Here is a 16,367-nt window from a genome sequence, read left to right on the forward strand (position 1 = left end):
GACTGTGTAAAATGCTTCACAAGATCAGCTGAGTTAAAAATGCATCAGAGAACACACACAGGAGAGAAGCCTTACTCCTGCTCTGACTGTGGGAAGGGTTTCTCTCGACTGGGCAACTTAAAAACACATGAACGTATACACACAGGAGAGAAGCCTTACTCCTGCACTGACTGTGGGGCAAGTTTCTCTCGACTGGATACCTTTAAAAACCATGAACGTATACATACAGGAGAAAAGCCTTACTCCTGCTCTGACTGTGTAAAATGCTTCACAAGATTAGCTGAGTTAAAAATTCATCAGAGAACACACACAGGAGAGAAGCCTTACTCCTGCTATGATTGTGGGAAGAGTTTCTCTCGACTGGGCAACTTAAAAACACATGAACGTATACACACAGGAGAGAAGCCTTACTTTTGCTCTTAATGCGGCAAGAGATTCTCCTGATTGGGCAACTTAAAAACACACCAACGGTTACACACTGTAGAGAAGACTTATCACTGCACTGACTGGGAGACGAGATTCTACAGATTGGGGAATTTAAAAAGACACCAACGTATACATAAGAAGTGGTAGTGGATTGGATCAAATGAAGAAAGCGTAGAACACTATTGTAATCCTATTGTTTCTCACTGTTAGAGAACTGTGCAGAGAAAAGAGCGCATTATAGAATGTTAGCATCTCTTTACTTTACTGATCAGTGTTCACCTTGTCAGTTTTGGTGTGTTTTGTTTGTTTCTACTGCACAGTAAAAAATGGGGTGTTAATATTTCAGAGTAAAGTTATTTTAACCCAGATAGAGTATTTTCAACATTTTTGAGAGTAAAGTTGCTCTATCAGTGGAGTTAAAAGTGAGTGTAAAAATCTGCAGATACGCAGTGACAATTTCAACTCTACAGCAGTGATGAATACCCGCCACTCTGCTTTGCTGAAGTTTGGCACGTACGTTGGTGGAGGAAGATTGCGAAGGAGTAGCTAGGCCACAGATATTGCTAGGTAAGTTACATCCCCGTTTTTTCAACACCAAACCGGTATTTTTAACTTTACATAATTTTAGAGTTGTGCTGATGTCAAGGTCATATTTTAGGTTCACGAGTTCCATGCGGCGGTCCCCCTTGCAGTGACCTCGTCATCAGCCAGCTAAATTAGCTTGTAAGTTCAGATGGTTGACAGTAATAACTGTTATATGATATACCCATGGAATATGTTTGATATTTTTGTGAATGGCTTGCTGTTTCATATGGCTAAAAATAGGTAACGTTAACTTAGCTAATCAGTTCGTTTGAAGGACACCACCGTTTGGCATGAGCGCAGATTGTGCTTGTCATGCGGTTAGCTAGCTTGCAATCAGTATCGGTAACTGTCTTTCTTTGTGTTGCAATATTTTCACGAATGAAGTTTGTCAGAATGGTAAATACGTAAAATAACGTTCGCTAACAACAAAACATTTATACAGATAGTATTGTTAGCTAACGTTATTGTATAGCTTCCCAGGCTTCCTTACACTAACGTTAACTGTTTTTTATAAAGCTTGTGATGTCACGAGAGGCTGTGTCCTGGAGGGACGTTACATCCCCCTGAGGTGGCTGCAAACCCAGACAGCTATGGCTCCATCTGCTGGTATGGTCGGGAACTCCAACCCTCTATGGCCAATCTTCCCACGCAGCTGAAACAAATGAGGAGCTGATGAGCTGAAGGTTTTGGAAGGGAAGAGACACAGTCTCCAACCTGGGCTCTCTGGAGGACAAGAGTGCTGCACGTCCACTTCCATGAGGAATATAAGGATTTGGAGATACTTACCTTTGGGAAATACTCACCTTTGGATATATGCACCTGTGGAAATACGTGAGAGACATTTGGAAGGACTTTTTGCTGGGTTGGCCACTAGCTGCAACGTGGACTACAGTAAGGCTGGGGAAAAGTTATCTGAGCGAGTGAGAATTATGATTTTGGATGTGGAAGAGACATCCCTGAACTGTTAACCCTTAAAGAGCCACAAGAGAACAGAATTTTGTTATATTTTCGTTAATTTCCCAAGACCTATAATAAATTCCTTGTTTTGTTTGAACCTTGTCTCCTTGCACTACTTGAGCAATCCCGCTGAAAGCTGTGTAGCCTCTCATGACGTCACAGATGGTGGAGAATACGGCACGCTCAAGCGTTAATAGTGCATGTCAGAGGAGGATACCGAAGGTTTGATCACCCAGTTTTCCAAGTTGGCCGTAGGCTCCCCGCCCGACTGAAATGGAGGACATATTGAAAGCCCTTGTTGCTGGCCAGCAAGCCCAGATGCAAGCAAACGTGGCTCTCTTGGAGGAGCAAAAGAAAGCCAACCTTCTGAAGGCAGAGGAATTGCAGTTGCAGAGACAGAGGGTGGTCCAAAATACCCGCCCAATAAAGGCAAGTGACTTTATATCTAAGATGGGAGCTACCGATGACATTGAGGCCTACCTGCATGCATTTGAGGCCACGGCCACTAGGGAAGCCTGGCCCAAGCAACAGTGGGTTGGTCTGTTAGCCCCCCTTTCTAACCGGGGAATCGCTGAATGCTGTCCGGGACCTGGGCCCTGACCAGGTTACTGACTATGATGCCCTGAAGTCTGAGATCCTCAGCAGATATGGACTCACAAAGTTTGGTATGGCCCAGCGCTTTCACAGCTGGACCTTCCAACCAGACCAACCTCCTCGGGCGCAGATGCATGAACTTGTCCGAATCGCAAGGGAAATGGCTGGATCCGCAGAGGAATACAGCAGCGGCGGTGGTGGAGGCCGTTGTGGTGGATCGTTACCTACGCGCCCTGCCTTATGAGGCAAAACGGTTCATCAGTCAACAGGCCTTGACCACGGCTGATCTGACCGTGGAAGCTGTGGAAAAGTACCAGGCCACAGCGGAGATGCTGAATGCTTCCCGAAAAGACCCCAGGAGTGCGGCCCCACCACAAATGGGAAGAACCCGTCCAAAGGACCCCAAGGTCTCGAACCCAGCCACGTCAGGACTTATCCCGGCTCCAGGGGGAGCCAGAAACCAGGCGGGTCCAAGAAGAGTACACCAGGAGGGGGAAACTTCGACAGTGTTACCGGTGTGGGGAGATGGGACATATCTCCTGGCAGTGTGGGAAACCAGCCGATGAACCTATGCCCACTGCGGAGTCCTCCAGCTCAGCACCCACACATCGTTTTGCCTCGCTCTTGGGAGTCGTAGATGGCGGCCCAGATCGACCCCCCACCTGCCCGGTAACTGTGAATCACCATGATGTGGAGGCCTTACTGGATTCTGGTAGCCGGGCCACCCTGGTGCGTAAGGATTTGGTGGGCCCAACGTGTCTGACCCCGGGGAAAGTCCTCCCAGTTTCCTGTGTCCATGGGGACACCAGAGAATACCCCATTACTGAACTTACAATGACCAGCACACGGGGAACCATACACACGACGGCGGGGGTGGTTGATTCCCTCCCCGTCCCTGTCCTAATTGGACGAGACTGCCCAGCCTTTTACCCACTCTGGAGAGAGTCTCAGGAGAGGATAACCCGAGTACCTCGGAAACGGAGAGGCAAGACTCATCCTGGGAAGGCTCCGGTGCAATCCTCCGAGTTACTCACTCCCGCCCGGGCTCTGATAGGGATGGCAGGTGCCCAGACCGACACAGAGACGGAGCTACAGAATCTGGACAAAGAACTGTCTGGTCTGAAGGGGACCGCTGAGAGGTATCGTTTGTTAAAGCAACAGTTAGACATGAAGACAGAAGAGTTAGATATCCTCCAGGCTAAACTCCAACAGAGCTCCTTCCCTAAGCAACAGGAGGAGCTGGAGAGGCTGCGCAGGACCATCGAGGAGTGTGAGGAGACCCTGCGCAGTAGTAAGGAGGTCCAGAAGAAGGCAGAGGAGAAGTACAAGGTGTTGGAGAACAAGATGAAGAATGCGGAGGCAGAGAGAGAGAAGGAACTGAAAGCTGCTCAACAGAAGCTAAACTCTACTAAAACCAAGGCTGATGCGTTCAGTAAGAAACTCAAGGAGAGACAACAGGAGGCTGAGTCCCTGGTCCTAGAGTTGGAGGAGTTGAAGAGAGAGCAGTCTGGCAAGCACCACGGCAATGCGGACGCCCTCTCCCGGCGTGATGCCTTCTTCGCTGCCTTTACCCGACGAGGACGTCGGTCCCGAGGAGGGGGATGTGTGATGTCACGAGAGGCTGTGTCCTGGAGGGACGTTACATCCCCTGAGGTGGCTGCAAACCCAGACAGCTATGGCTCCATCTGCTGGTATGGTCGGGAACTCCAACCCTCTATGGCCAATCTTCCCACGCAGCTGAAACAAATGAGGAGCTGATGAGCTGAAGGTTTTGGAAGGGAAGAGACACAGTCTCCAACCTGGGCTCTCTGGAGGACAAGAGTGCTGCACGTCCACTTCCATGAGGAATATAAGGATTTGGAGATACTTACCTTTGGGAAATACTCACCTTTGGATATATGCACCTGTGGAAATACGTGAGAGACATTTGGAAGGACTTTTTGCTGGGTTGGCCACTAGCTGCAACGTGGACTACAGTAAGGCTGGGGAAAAGTTATCTGAGCGAGTGAGAATTATGATTTTGGATGTGGAAGAGACATCCCTGAACTGTTAACCCTTAAAGAGCCACAAGAGAACAGAATTTTGTTATATTTTCGTTAATTTCCCAAGACCTATAATAAATTCCTTGTTTTGTTTGAACCTTGTCTCCTTGCACTACTTGAGCAATCCCGCTGAAAGCTGTGTAGCCTCTCATGACGTCACAAGCTATATATAACGGTAATGTTAGCATGCTTCTGATAGTTAGCCAGCTAATGTTGGTGTTATAAAACGATAACTTAGATCACTGATTTGCATGACGGGTTTGTTTAACATTGCTTAACCATTTTAATGGTTAGCTACTGTTCGAACTAAAATGGCTAATGAGCTAGCTAACTTTGACACATAGCTAGTTATTTGGTAGCTAATGGGACAATGTGCCTCTAAACTTGAACTAGCCTACACCCATTTGCTGCAGAAAATGGCAGCTTAACGTTATATTCAACCAGCACAACTTTGTCTACTTCAGCCTTTGTAATTGCAGTGTAACGTCTAAGTAATGCATAGTGCATTGCGTAGCTAGTACTACTGAGATAAATGGATAGTTAGCTAACGCTTAGTTGAACCAGCACTAAATGATGATTTTGAATATATATTTTCTTTGTTAACAGAGGCAAAATGCTGTTGCGTGTTCAGCTCGGGGAAGAGCAGAAATACGTCAAGCTGTCTGAGCTGACATTCAATGCTTTCTTGAAAGAAGGTAGGTATAATAGGTTAAAGCAATACATATCACCCTAATGACAAAATAATACAGCATTAAGCTATTATCTTATGATATCTATTTAGGTCTATAGTCATTTCTGCTGTGCTTTATATTTTCAGTAACATAAAATCAGGTGCAGATCCTTGTCTTTCATCATTTTGTGAACACATGAGGCAACCTTAAGTATGAACTTGGATTCTTGTGAGAAGGGAATGCATGTTTTTTCTTTTTTTCTTCTTTTTTTAACAGTGTGTCTAAAATTCAACATACCAGAAAGCAGAAAGCCAGACATTAAGGTGTATGACCAGTCTGACACAGAAGTTGACTCAGATGTTTTTGAAGAATTAGTAAAGGAGTCACCTGGAACTTTCAGAATCATGCTGGGCAATGGACTTGGTATTCATTCATTCAATTAGTTTTTTAGTTTAAAGGCCAGAATGAGAACCTTTATTGTCTTAAAAATAACAGTTTATTGTAATATGTTTCTATGTTTTGCACAAATTTCATAATGAACAGATACCTCTCATTCATCATCATGCTCGGGTACATCTGATGACACCATCATTCTGAATTTCACTGTGTGTGACGATGTTGAAGAAGTAGCGGCTGGCGAAGGAAGCCAGCCTAAAAGGCCATGCCACATAAACTATGAGGCAAAAGCAGTAAGTGGTGAACATTGCTGTTAAGTCCAATCTGAATGTTGTTTCATCATGTGACAGCATTACATATTGTTTTACAATTACGGAAAGCACATTTCTTTCCACCTATAGCTGATTGAAAAAATCCTAACATCAAAGCCTGGTGGTGAACGCATTATGCAAGAGTATGGAAAAACCAAATCTCTGACAGATGCCACCAGAAGACAGATGATCAACATACTTGCTGCTGAGATGACAGAAACACATGGGTAAGCATTAAGCATATAGATGGGCTGTAAAGAAACATTGTTATTATTTTCCGGTTATTAATTATGTAAAATGTGTTGTGCAATATCAATTCAGTGTGATGTTAACTTTGAATTCATATGCTAGGACATCCCCCCAAAAGTGTCAGAGTGATGTATGCACAGGGGATAGTAGCTTTGTTTCCCTATCTAGAAGACCCATACTCACAACATGGATATGTAAGTAAATGGGTTATTGCAACATTATGCACATATTCACTCTATGAAATGGGAATAGTACTCCTTTATAATTTATTTATAATAATATAGGATCATTACTACGATCCGGAGAGTGGTTCGGATACCTTGCATGGCGATTGAAGACCATACAAAGAAAAACAGCAGAGGAAAGAGGTGCCTCAGTCAGCAAATCTCCTAAAGGTATGTTTTCTGATCAGTGACATGTAATTATAATGGTGACCTGTGAATTGTACAGAAAGGATTTCTTAACACTGTATTTTGTCTTAAGTTGGTGGGCCAGGCCGTGATCGTCAGCCCTTCACCTATGACAGAGAGCCATCTGATGAGGATGTGGAAGCAGCTATTGCTGTTTTGAGACACTCTGCTGATGAAAACACTGTCCGTGAGAAGATGAAAATGACCTTCATATATCGGCAAGCAATGGTCAACGATGAAGCCAAATCATCAGATGTCTTCTCGGTCTTCCCAAGATTTCTGGACACACCAGGACTGGTATGACAACTTAATTCACTGCATCACCAAAAATATCCAATGAAGAATAAGGTAACACTCATTATTTCTGTCTTTGTGTGTTACATTGCAGATAGAACAAGATTTCAGACTTCTGTTTGGTGAGGCCACAGCCAACAAATTCTTGGAGAAGTGGCCAACCACTTTCAAAGCAAAAGTAATAAAGGAAAGCCATGGACTTGTATCCACCACAGAACTCTTGGATTTGATGCGCAATGCTGAGTCAGCTGCTGAAGTTGAGAATGGTATGAATGAACTGTTTTACTTTTTATGTGGATAATGTAGGTGTGCATTATATGTCCATAATGGTGCAAGTTGTGAATAAGAATGTTATGCTACGGCACAATGTTAACCAGGTTTTTATTTACTTATTTGTAGGCTGGGACAGTGACATGTCTGCCATCTTGCTGCTGCTACATTTGCTACCACCATCTGCACAAGGTAGAAAGAGGCCGGGAAAGATGTCTGCATATCAAGCTGTAGATCAGCTCATCAGATTTCAAAAGGTATGCTTAACAGTTGTTTAAAATATATATTCCATCATCTCAATCTTGTGCACAGTTTGAGGTGATCTTATCTATTGTCAGAGGTTAGTCACCAAAACAATTCTGTTGAATGTGTTTTTTTTTGTAGGTTGGAACCAGTGTGCAGCAGCATCTTGACAACATCACCCAAAGCAGTCAGCCCTACCTTCTCGCCCAGGGATCCACACAGAGCAGCATTCACTCCTACTTCATTGTGGTTGACAAGCATGCTCTTCCATGCAAGGCAACAGGTTCAGTAGGAGCTTTTGACGAAGTCTTTAAAGCCCATTACGTATTTGGTACGTCATACAGTTCTTCCTTGAGCAGCTTTTTCACTTTTGTGCAAACAACCATCTATAACATCGACATGGGGGAAACAAAGGAGACTCCTAGAGTTGCTGAGTTGCGAGCAATAATGGTGCGTTAGTTGAGATAAAACTATGAAGTGTTTTCTTTGCAAAAGTGACCATGGAAGTCCAAACAACCTTGTTAAGCACCTTAAGATAATTCATGGGCTATGTACAGGCAGGACTCTTTTTCTGAAATGTGGTCAAGAAGGATGCTCACGTTCTTTTGGTAGCTTTTCTGGTTTTAGAAAACATCTTAACAAGTGCCACGGAGAAAGTTTAGTAGATTCTATAGAAGATGATCTTTCAGACCCTCAAAGTACCGTCAACACCAGTAATATTTCTCATGTTGAAGTGTCGACTGAATGTTTAGAGGCTGAGTCAGAGTTATCTTCGCCATACATTGTAAATAGTTGTGCAGCTGTTATTTCTGATCTAAAGGCAGCAGGTGTTGGTCAAAGTACAGTAAATACTGTAGTGATTTCCATGGAAGAGATTGTTCAAGATATTCATCAGCATGCTAAAGAAACAGTGATAAAGCATGTATTTAGTAATGAAAGAGAAACAGAAATGTGCAAGAAAGTTGAGGCGTGTTTTGAGGGGTTAGAGAATCCTTTCACAGTTCTAAATTCGGAATACAAGCGATCAAAATTTATGACTGCCAAGTGGGAAATAGTAGAACCAGTTGAATGTGTGATTGGTTCAAGATTTGACACAAGACGAAATAAAAAGACTGGAACATATGATCAGGTAGTAGTTCAAGATAAATTCATGTATATTCCAATTTTATCTACACTGCAGTCAATATTTAAAAGTCAGTATTTTGCAGAAATGTTGCAAAGCTCAGCTACCAGAAACTCTAGACTGAGAGATATTTGTGATGGATCTTTTTTTAAAAGTCACCCCCTGTTCTCAACTGAGAAGCAGACAATACAGGTCCAGATGTTCTATGATGATTTTGAGGTCGCCAACCCATTGGGTTCCAAGCGAGGTATTCATAAATTGGGTGGAGTATATTTTACTTTAAGAAACTTCTCTCCAAAATGGAATTCTTTTTTGGCTAACATACACCTGTGCGCCTTATTTCATACTCAAGATGTTAAACGATATGGTTTTAGTGAAATTTTTGCTCCCATTGTTCGAGACATTAAAGTGTTAGAGAGCGATGGTATTGAGATTCCATTATACAGTGGTTATGTACGTGGCACTGTAGTACAGGTAACAGGTGATAATTTGGGTTTGCATAGTTTGTTTGGTCTGGTGGAGTCTTTCAGTGCAAGGTACTGTTGCAGGTTCTGTTTAGCAGAAAAGGAGGACTTTCAAACAGAATTCTCTGAAGATTCTTCCAAAATAGTTTTACGCACCAAAGATATGCATACTGCTCACTGTCAAGAAATGGCTTGTAATCCATCCCTTCCGTATGTTTTTGGTGTGAAAAGGTCATGCATATTAAATTCATTGAGGTATTTTCACACAACTGAGAACTTCTCAGTTGATGTGATGCATGATGTGTTAGAAGGGGTTGGCCAGTACGAATTGAAGTTATTATTTCTGTATTTGAATGAAAAACATGTTACATCAGGAGAAATACATTCAAGAATACAAAGTTTTGATTATGGTTTCACAGAGAGAAATAACAGGCCTGTGACTGTTAATTTAAGTGAAGGATCTAATGATCTGGGACTGAATGCAATTCAGTCCTGGTGCTTACTTAGGAATGTTCCTCTTATCTTTGGAGATTTGGTAACTTCTACTGACCAACACTGGGGCCTGCTTCTTTTATTATTGCAAATAATTAACATTATATTCTCGCCCATGTTATCTCAAGGTCTATGTGTATATTTAAAACATTTGATTGTTGATCACCATACACTGTTTAAGAAGTTGTATCCTCAGAAAAAACTTTTACCAAAGCACCATTTTCTTATCCACTATCCCCGCTGCATCCAGAAAATAGGGCCTGTACTTCATAGTTGGTGTATGAGGTATGAAGGCAAACACAATTTTTTCAAAAAACAGCTTAAATCGTTTAAAAATATTACCAAAACGCTGGCAAAAAAGCATCAGAATCATATGGCATATAGTTGGCGAAGATCAACAACTTTTAGTCGGTTAGATATTGGTCCAGGAAAAATGGTGGCTTTAAATATGGTAAAAAGAGGTTCTGAAATTGCTTTGGCAATGCAAGTGCCCAGTAGCATTCAGGTTATGAAGGTTAATTGGGCTAAACATAATGGGTATGTTTATCGCCCACACTTGGTTATCTGTGGCGAAGTTGACTCTGAAGTGCCCTTGTTTTATCAGATTGAGTCAGTTCTGATAATGTGTGAAAAACTGTTACTACTCACAGTGCCTTTAGTTACAGTAACTTTTCAAGAACATTTCCATGCATATGAGGTGATCAGATCAAAGCATGATTTAGTTTTTTTTCATGTCGACAACCTGCACTACCCTAGACCTTTTGACATACAAAGGTCATATGGAGGAAATGACACAGCTCTCCTTGTTGTGCCATATTGCTTTCTCTGGTGAACATTTTTATGATGTTATACTTCTGTCATAGACAAGGCAATGGGTGTACAATGTAAATTCACGGACATTGAAATTATACTTTTTTTTTTCAATAAATGTGGGTGCTCTCATCTTGTATTATTGTGCTTTGTTTTATTTGATTTACATTTACATTTTAGTCATTTAGCAGACGCTCTTATCCAGAGCGACTTACAGTTAGTGAATACATATTTTTTTATACTGGCCCCCCGTGGGAATCGAACCCACAACCCTGGCGTTGCAAACGCCATGCTCTATCAACTGAGCTACATCCCGGCCGGCCATTCCCTCCCCTACCCTGGACGACGCTGGGCCAATTGTGCGCCGCCCATGAGTCTCCCGGTCGTGGCCGGCTGCGACAGAGCCTGGATTCGAACCAGGATCTCTAGTGACACAGTTAGCACTGCGATGCAGTGCCTTAGACCACTGCGCCACTCAGGAGTACACTGCGATGCAGTGCCTTAGACCACTGCGCCACTCAGGAGTGATAGTATTGATATTTCTATAATTCAGTAACACTACATCATATGATTTAAATAAAAATAAAAAAAACACTGTAGAGAAATGAAAAGTAAATATCATTACACTTTAAAGTGTCATTTTTTAAAGTAAAATTGTAGTTGACTTAACTCTATACAGTGTAATCATATTACTCTCAACAGTGTGATTAAACTACAGTGTTAAATATTTTGACACATTTCATTGTTATTTTTTACACAATATGGAGTAGAATTAACTCTAAAAGTTTTACACTGACCAAAGAGTACATTTTACACTGATTTTGAGTGGGACCAAATGTTATCTGAAACAGAGTTAAATTCAACTCGATAGGAGTTAAATTAACACTTCTGTTTTTACTGTGTGTAATGATATTGAGATGACCTTGGATTTGCCCTTAGGGTTGAATATCCTCTGTGAGGCGCCTCACAATGGAGTCTGATGGTTGACTGGGTGGTACTGCTTCCCTCTGCAGTTTTCTGTGGGAAATGAGCTAGTAGACACAACATACACTGAGTGTACAAAACATTAAGGACACCTGCTCTTTCCATGACATAGACTGACTAGGTGAACCCAGGTGAAAGCTATGATCCTTAATGATGTAGTTGTGGTGTATTTATTATGGATCCCCATTAGCTTTCAGCAGAAAACAAGAAACTGCAGTTGCAGTGGGCTAAGGAATGAAAACACTGGACACTGGAGAATTTGAAAAACATTGCCTGGTCTGATGAATCCCGGTTCCTGCTGTTTCACACTGATGGGAGGACTAGGGTATGGAGAAAACCATTAGTACATGCATCCATGCTGTGTGTCAGCATTGCAGGCTGGTGGTGGTGGTGTGGGGTGTGTTTTCATGGCACACATCGGGCCCTTGATAAAAGTAGAGCAACATTTGAATGCCACAGGATATCTAAACATCATTGCCAATCAGGTGCATCCCTTCATGGCAGCAGTGTATCCATCTGCAAACATATTTTTTTCAGCAGGATTATGCCCCATGCAACAAGCCTTGTCCAGGAATGGTTCCAAGAACATGACAGTGAATTCCGCTAACTGCAGTGGCCTGCCGAGTCACCAGATCTCAATCCAATTGTGCATCTGTGGGAGGAGATGGAATGAGCTATTTGGGGTAGAGATCCACTCCCAGCCAACTTGACAGAACTGTGGGAAGCATTGCAGTCAACATGGACCAGCATCCCTGTGGAATGCTCTCAACGCCTTGGACAGTCCATGCCCCGACGAATTGAGACTGTTCTGAGGACACATGGGGTGTGCAACTCAAAATTAGGCAGGTGTTCCTAATGTTTTGCACACTCAGTGTACATCAGATAAAGATGGTGTGATGATCAGTTTGGGTGGATTATTTTATATTACTAAACAACTTCTGTTTAATGATAAACAGGCTATGAATTGACTACTTGTGTTTTATAAATTGTCTTTTAAAACTAGATTCATTATTTTATTAATTGATTATGAATGTATTTGAATAACTGTATTGAAGTTAATTGATCTGGCGTGTTGGGCCAGTATCTGAAAGGTCGCTGGTTTGAATCCCGAGCCAACTAGGTGAAAAATCTGTTGTTGTGCCCTTGATTAAGGCAATTAACCTCTATTGGTCCTATAAGTCGCTCTGGATAAGAGCATCTGCTAAATGATGAAAAATAATGTTTGTACATTAATTTATGCTGGGCAACCTCTTCTTCTCTTGTGTATAATTAAATGAAACAAACTGTTTTAAGTGAAATAGTTAGTGTCTATTTCAATCTTCTACCAACCATCCCTATGCCTGGTGTAGGCCTAGAACCATAGAGAGAAGATACGGCCAGATCTGTCATAACAGCCTGGAAGTAAAGCTGCACTGGGAGACACATTTGAAATGGAATACATTGAAAACATGCAGCAGAGTGGAAAAAATCACAGGAAAACACGATTTAAATGTATTGTCGGAAGGGCTGTGGTCACCATTCATGTAATACATTAAATATATACATCAGACGGTATTGGGGAGCTATTTCATAGGGTTTTCACAGGTACATTATTTTCCCATTTCAATCTTATACCAACCGGATTGAATTTACAATATAGGGGGGTTTGTAACTAGGTTTACTTTTGAAACTTAAGTATATTTAAAACCAAATACTTTTAGACTTTTACTCAAGTACTATTTTACTGGGTGACTTTCACTTTTACTTGAGTCATTTTCTATTAAGGGATCTTTACTTTTACTCAAGTATGACAATTGGGTACTTTTTCCATCACTGCCTACCTGTTCTATTAAAATATATTCATCCTATTTCTCCAATGCCAAACCAGTGTGTCTTGTTTGCATCGAAACTGTGGCTGTGTATGAATCTAAGCATGGTACTTTCAGAAGTAGATTTTCCACCCAAGACTTGAGGCCGAAGTCCGACGCAGAAAGGAAGGTAGGCCTAAGGAGTGAACACCCTGTGTGTTCTACAGTGGAGATTTTAGCATCTACATATTTTATTATTATTATTGAACCTTTATTCAACTAGGCAGACTAGCTAAAATTCTGTTACAAATGGTTTTAGTAGTCCGACAATGTCACTAATCTGGATTAAGACTGTCTGCTACTTCAGGTCTAAATAGGGGTATAATCTATACCTTGTGACAATGTAGGACTACTGAAACCATTGTAAGACATACTTTTCGTTAGCCTTTAAGGCGTCAGCATGCTTCCCAGCCGAAACAGTTCGGAAGAGTTTGTGCATATATTATGACAACATTTTGTTTTCGTTTTGGACTTACGCTAAGGTTTTTTTCAGCTGTTCTGGCACACAACATTTTTTCCTCGAGTCAAGCCGAAGTCTGTAGCCGAAGGGGAAGGGGGTTATTGGTCAACAGTAGGTATTATTCAATAAAGTATTTGTCCTTAAATGAGAGACGAGTCGTTTTCATGCAGATTTTTTCATTGAGCAACAAACATCTTAGTTAAATGTAAAATTGCACCACTAAGATCTCCTCGGCAAAAACATCAACATTAATGACAGATTTCTTGAGTTTTCTGACTATTTTGAGGAAGTGGTTATAGACCCTTTTCCAGTACATGACACACTGACGTCACAAACAGACCGTGACTATAGGACCTAGGCCTTCAGAGGGACCAAAAATCTAACAATAAGTTGAATAAAAAAACAAACATGAAAAGAACAGAAAACATAGCATCACTTAATACGCCAGACATTATATATTCTGTAGTCGGCCCATTCTAGTTCTAGTGAAGGAGGAGCAATGCTTTTTGATGACATTATGAATGAATCAAACAGGCCGCGCTTCGGGCTGCCGCGCACACAGACAGAACCCGCATGGACACAACATGACACATAGCATTTTGAAGATGGCGCCGACAGATATGGCAGCTCTGCTTCTAGCTCCTAAGCAACTTTGCAGTATTTCTTACATTATTTGGCCAGTATTTGTTTTGTGTTATTACATTACAGCCGGAAATAACTTTTGGATATCAGAGCGGCGGTAACTCACCTGCCATCACTAGCCGGCTTCCACCCGGTTACGCAACCCTGCAGCTTAGAGGCTACTGCCCTACATATATAGACTTGGAATCAATGGCCACTTTAATAATGAAACACTAGTCACTTTAATAATGTTTACATATTTTTGCTTTACTCATCTCATATGTATATACTGTATTCTATTCTACCATATTTTATTTTATGCCACACCGACCTTGCTCATCCTAATATTTATATATTTCTTCAATCCATTCTTTTACTTTTAGATTTGAGTGTATTGTGTGTATTGTTGTGAATTGTTAGATACTACTGCACTGTTGGCGCTAGAAACACAAGCATTTCGCTACACCCGCAATAGCATCTGCTAAATATGTATATGTAACCAATACAATTTGATTTGAACATAATGCACTGTTTGCACAGCTTATGGTAGCCAGCACCACTATCACACTATCACCAATAGAGACAACAACAGTGTCACATCAAATGTGAAAGGCTTGTGGTGCTGAAAGGACAGCAACCGTAATACCTGTGCACTCCATGGCGCTGAAGGAGAGCCAGTTTTGGTCAAACACAGAGACAGGGCTGATAGCCAGGAGACAGCAGTCTCTCACAGCAGGAGAAAAGTGATTTATTCTCGGGATGGAACATTTGTAAAACACAGGGGAAATATTAAACCCTATTGCGCATACCAGTTGATTCACAAGACACCAACTAAGTAACTTACATATACGGTATCTTCATTAGGCCTAATGGCATTTCATGTCCATGATAGGAAGTTTGTTGTAGTGACTCAGTAAGGCTAATTGTAAAAGTAACCCTCTAAAGTGCCATGTTTGTACAGTTTATTATGTGGAGGAAACATTTAGGCAGCCAGGACCATACACCAGGACCGCTCCGTAGGCCGCACTGTAGGCCTAGCTCTTACTGCAGTCCAGTGCCATGGACATCTTTGAAGTTTGGCCTCTAGTAATTTAGGAGGGCAACTTTATGAAGGCCTCTTCACCCTGGTCTTATCGTACAAGGCTCTACCGACATATAAAATAAAGACAGGCTATTTTTATTGTTCATATTATTTGCGTTGATGATGTATTGAAGTCAAGTGGTTCAACATTCAAATGTAGTTGGATGGACCACACAGGACTGCTTGGAAAACGCGACGGTCGGTGGAACACTTGCGAACAATTGCTTCAGTTCCCTTGTGGCATCAACGCTACCAGAGATATGTGATATAAGATCAAATGTTATGTCAATATTATTATCTCTAAATTGATTCCCCCACCCGTATTTCATATATTATTATTCCGATTTAGCTGTTAATCTGGATTTAATTTATAAACACTTTCTGTCATTTCCGATTGGAGGTCAGATGACCACGTGACTTCCGAACCTACCAATTTGTTACTTTGTAACAGTCAAAAGTGGTTATTCCCAACGTTGATAAACTCCCAATCTATGCCAAGATTTTCTTTAAATCATTATCTTTGATATTTGGCGGACAGTTTACAGAGCTACGTTTTGTGTAAACGTCAACGAATTTGACGTGCCCGAGAACGGCACCTTCCTCCCGAAAGCATTGCGGTATCGCTTCTCGGCCTTTTGGCTAAGATCAAGATCAAGTTGCAGTACCAAGGAGATCCTGAAGGTGGAGCGATGTCGTCATCGTCCACGTCACAGTCGGCAGCCGCCGGACTGAAGAACACGCTGCATTTTCAATGGACTGGAAAAGAAAAGTTGATGGAAAGAGTTATTTTTGGAAAGGACGTTCTTTTTGGACCTCGACGCCTGACAGCAGACGATGTGCACTGTCTGCAACAAAACACACCGGAGAAGTTTTATGATGTGTCGTTCTACACCATCACCAGGCTGGAGGAGGTGAGAGGGCTCTTCCGAGCGAACTCGACAGCACCCGCCCTCAGTAGCTTTCAAGTTGAGTCCCTGTGCAGGCACAATCTGAGGGTGCTAACGGTGCACATGTTCAACCCCTGGGTCACTGAAGAA

At 42.0% G+C, this 16,367-nt stretch overlaps 1 protein-coding gene across 1 annotated transcript; it reads left to right on the forward strand.

The window, feature by feature from the left end:
- Window positions 1-752: 752 nt before the first annotated feature.
- Window positions 753-10,474, forward strand: LOC121558762. The gene is made up of 11 exons (XM_045216508.1): window positions 753-993; window positions 5,211-5,299; window positions 5,552-5,698; window positions 5,819-5,964; window positions 6,073-6,209; window positions 6,334-6,356; window positions 6,516-6,626; window positions 6,715-6,938; window positions 7,030-7,201; window positions 7,335-7,462; window positions 7,590-10,474. Exons 2-11 carry the CDS (start codon window positions 5,218-5,220, stop codon window positions 7,905-7,907), a joined length of 1,488 nt encoding a protein of 495 aa, XP_045072443.1. The 5' UTR covers window positions 753-993; window positions 5,211-5,217; the 3' UTR covers window positions 7,908-10,474.
- Window positions 10,475-16,367: the final 5,893 nt, after the last annotated feature.

This window comes from Coregonus clupeaformis, unplaced genomic scaffold, assembly GCF_020615455.1.
Source record: "Coregonus clupeaformis isolate EN_2021a unplaced genomic scaffold, ASM2061545v1 scaf0728, whole genome shotgun sequence".
Classification (NCBI taxonomy): domain Eukaryota; kingdom Metazoa; phylum Chordata; class Actinopteri; order Salmoniformes; family Salmonidae; genus Coregonus; species Coregonus clupeaformis.

Coding starts and splice junctions, on each gene's coding strand:
- LOC121558762 (XM_045216508.1), top strand. CDS start 5,218: ATGCTGTTGCGTGTTCAGCTCGGGGAAGAGCAGAAATACGTCAAGCTG. Junction 6,210..6,333: donor GAGATGACAGAAACACATGG/GTAAGCATTAAG, acceptor TTCATATGCTAG/GACATCCCCCCAAAAGTGTC. Junction 6,939..7,029: donor TTCTGGACACACCAGGACTG/GTATGACAACTT, acceptor GTTACATTGCAG/ATAGAACAAGATTTCAGACT.